Below are 1703 nucleotides of genomic sequence, written 5' to 3' on the forward strand. Positions count from 1 at the left end.
TAAACGGATTCTTCGACTTGAAAAAACTTAAATTTTTAACTAGCTATCTTGGAGATTCCTAGAAAATCTTTGTATAATTTCATCTCCAATTCTTTCTTTTTTATTAGATCTAAATGATTTTATTATATTTCTTTCAAATCAAATTTAAAAAACAAACAACATCCACACAATAAATTTATTAATTTCCAAAAGCAAATAAAACCTGACATATAACTTAATTTCTAACTGCTTGCATAGTAAAAATTTTTTTCACTAATAATATATCAATGACAAACTTCTCGTTATTTTAGCTTAATCTTTAATTATTAAAAATTAAGTGACGCTGTACTTGAACAATGAAACCAGTATTTTTGAAAATTGATCTTCAAATAAATCACAAAAACTTTTGTACATATTTGACATTTGTTTTCGTTAAAGTCATTGTTATTACATAACGTTCATACCTACAGTCTCATCGTGGACGACGTGGACTCGCACTCGATCCTCAGCGACGGCTCCGACCTGGACGGGCTATCGCGCGAGAGCAGTTCGCAGAATTCGGCGTTGCAGACGCCATTGGATAGCCCCGGTGGACCGCGGGAGAGGATCAAGCAGATCCAGGTGGAGGCCGAGACCAGGCGAGGCGAGTTCGCCAGGTTGCTGGAGGAGCACGCGCAGGTGGTGCGCAAGCTGAAGATGATGGAAGCAGAGGAGCAGTTATCGACAACGACGACGACGACAACCGGGAACACGGCGGTAATCGGCGGTGCGCACGCGTGATTTTACGATTTTATCACCGACGCCGGGACGAGGGTGACACCGAGGGTCGGGACCACTACGTCGACGACCATCATACAACCGATCACTATCGCCTCACCGCGTTTCCCCTTCATTCGCCTCGACCGAGACATCCCATCCGGACGGACCATCGTCGTCCGTCGCGATTTACAGACGAGACGCGGATGATGCGAACATCACTGAACGTTTGGATTATTAACTCTCGGATGCGCCCCGGACAAGTCTCCGAAATATTCAGATATATATGGGACACACGTTTGTGGGGGAGTAAACGGTGCATCCAAGAGTTAATTGTGAAAGAGAAGGGAAATCTGAATTCGAGAGGACTTCTTTTATTTTCTTTTTTTTTGTATTACGTTATAATTTTGTTTTACTATATTCTCTTATTTTCTGGATTAATGATTGACCAGTTTTGATTTAATTGACATAAAGACTGAAATCAAATTAGAGACAAATGTCTGAAAGAAATTTTAAGAGTTTAAATTTCACATTGTTTATTGTTTTATGTCAATTAGATATATAAAATAATAATTATTTTGCATGTGTTTATAGAAATTCAAATTAAATTCAATTAAAAGCCTTATATAAAATTTATTTTATAAAATTTTTATGTATATAATATTATATATGATAAACGCGCATTTATTATTGCAATATGTGGTGTTATATTATATTATAAGTAACATATCAGATAACATAAAATCCAATATCTGGATATAAGACATCTTTTATCCGTTTCTGTCAATATGGATTAACTTTAACCTCGATTCAACTTACTCTTCATTCTAAGAATTAGAAAAAGATGAAGAGTTAACTGAACCGAGATTAAAATTAAACTACATTGGTAAGAACGGCAGTAAACGTGGCAGTAAACGTGTACAAATGAAAAAATATTAGGAATAGAAAAAAAAAATAAATATTAGAAA

General features: G+C 36.0%; 1 protein-coding gene across 1 annotated transcript in view; it reads left to right on the forward strand.

Annotated features, from left to right (window-relative positions):
• The window catches only part of LOC108686575, a 20148-nt gene extending 19037 nt beyond the window's left edge, over positions 1-1111 (forward strand). The window contains exon 3 of the mRNA XM_018191948.1: positions 450-1111. Coding sequence (XP_018047437.1) covers positions 450-759 — 310 coding nt within the window. The 3' untranslated portion in view covers positions 760-1111. The remainder of the gene's footprint in view (positions 1-449) is intronic.
• Positions 1112-1703: the final 592 nt, after the last annotated feature.

This window comes from Atta colombica, unplaced genomic scaffold (genome assembly GCF_001594045.1).
Source record: "Atta colombica isolate Treedump-2 unplaced genomic scaffold, Acol1.0 scaffold187, whole genome shotgun sequence".
Taxonomy (NCBI): Eukaryota; Metazoa; Arthropoda; class Insecta; order Hymenoptera; family Formicidae; genus Atta; species Atta colombica.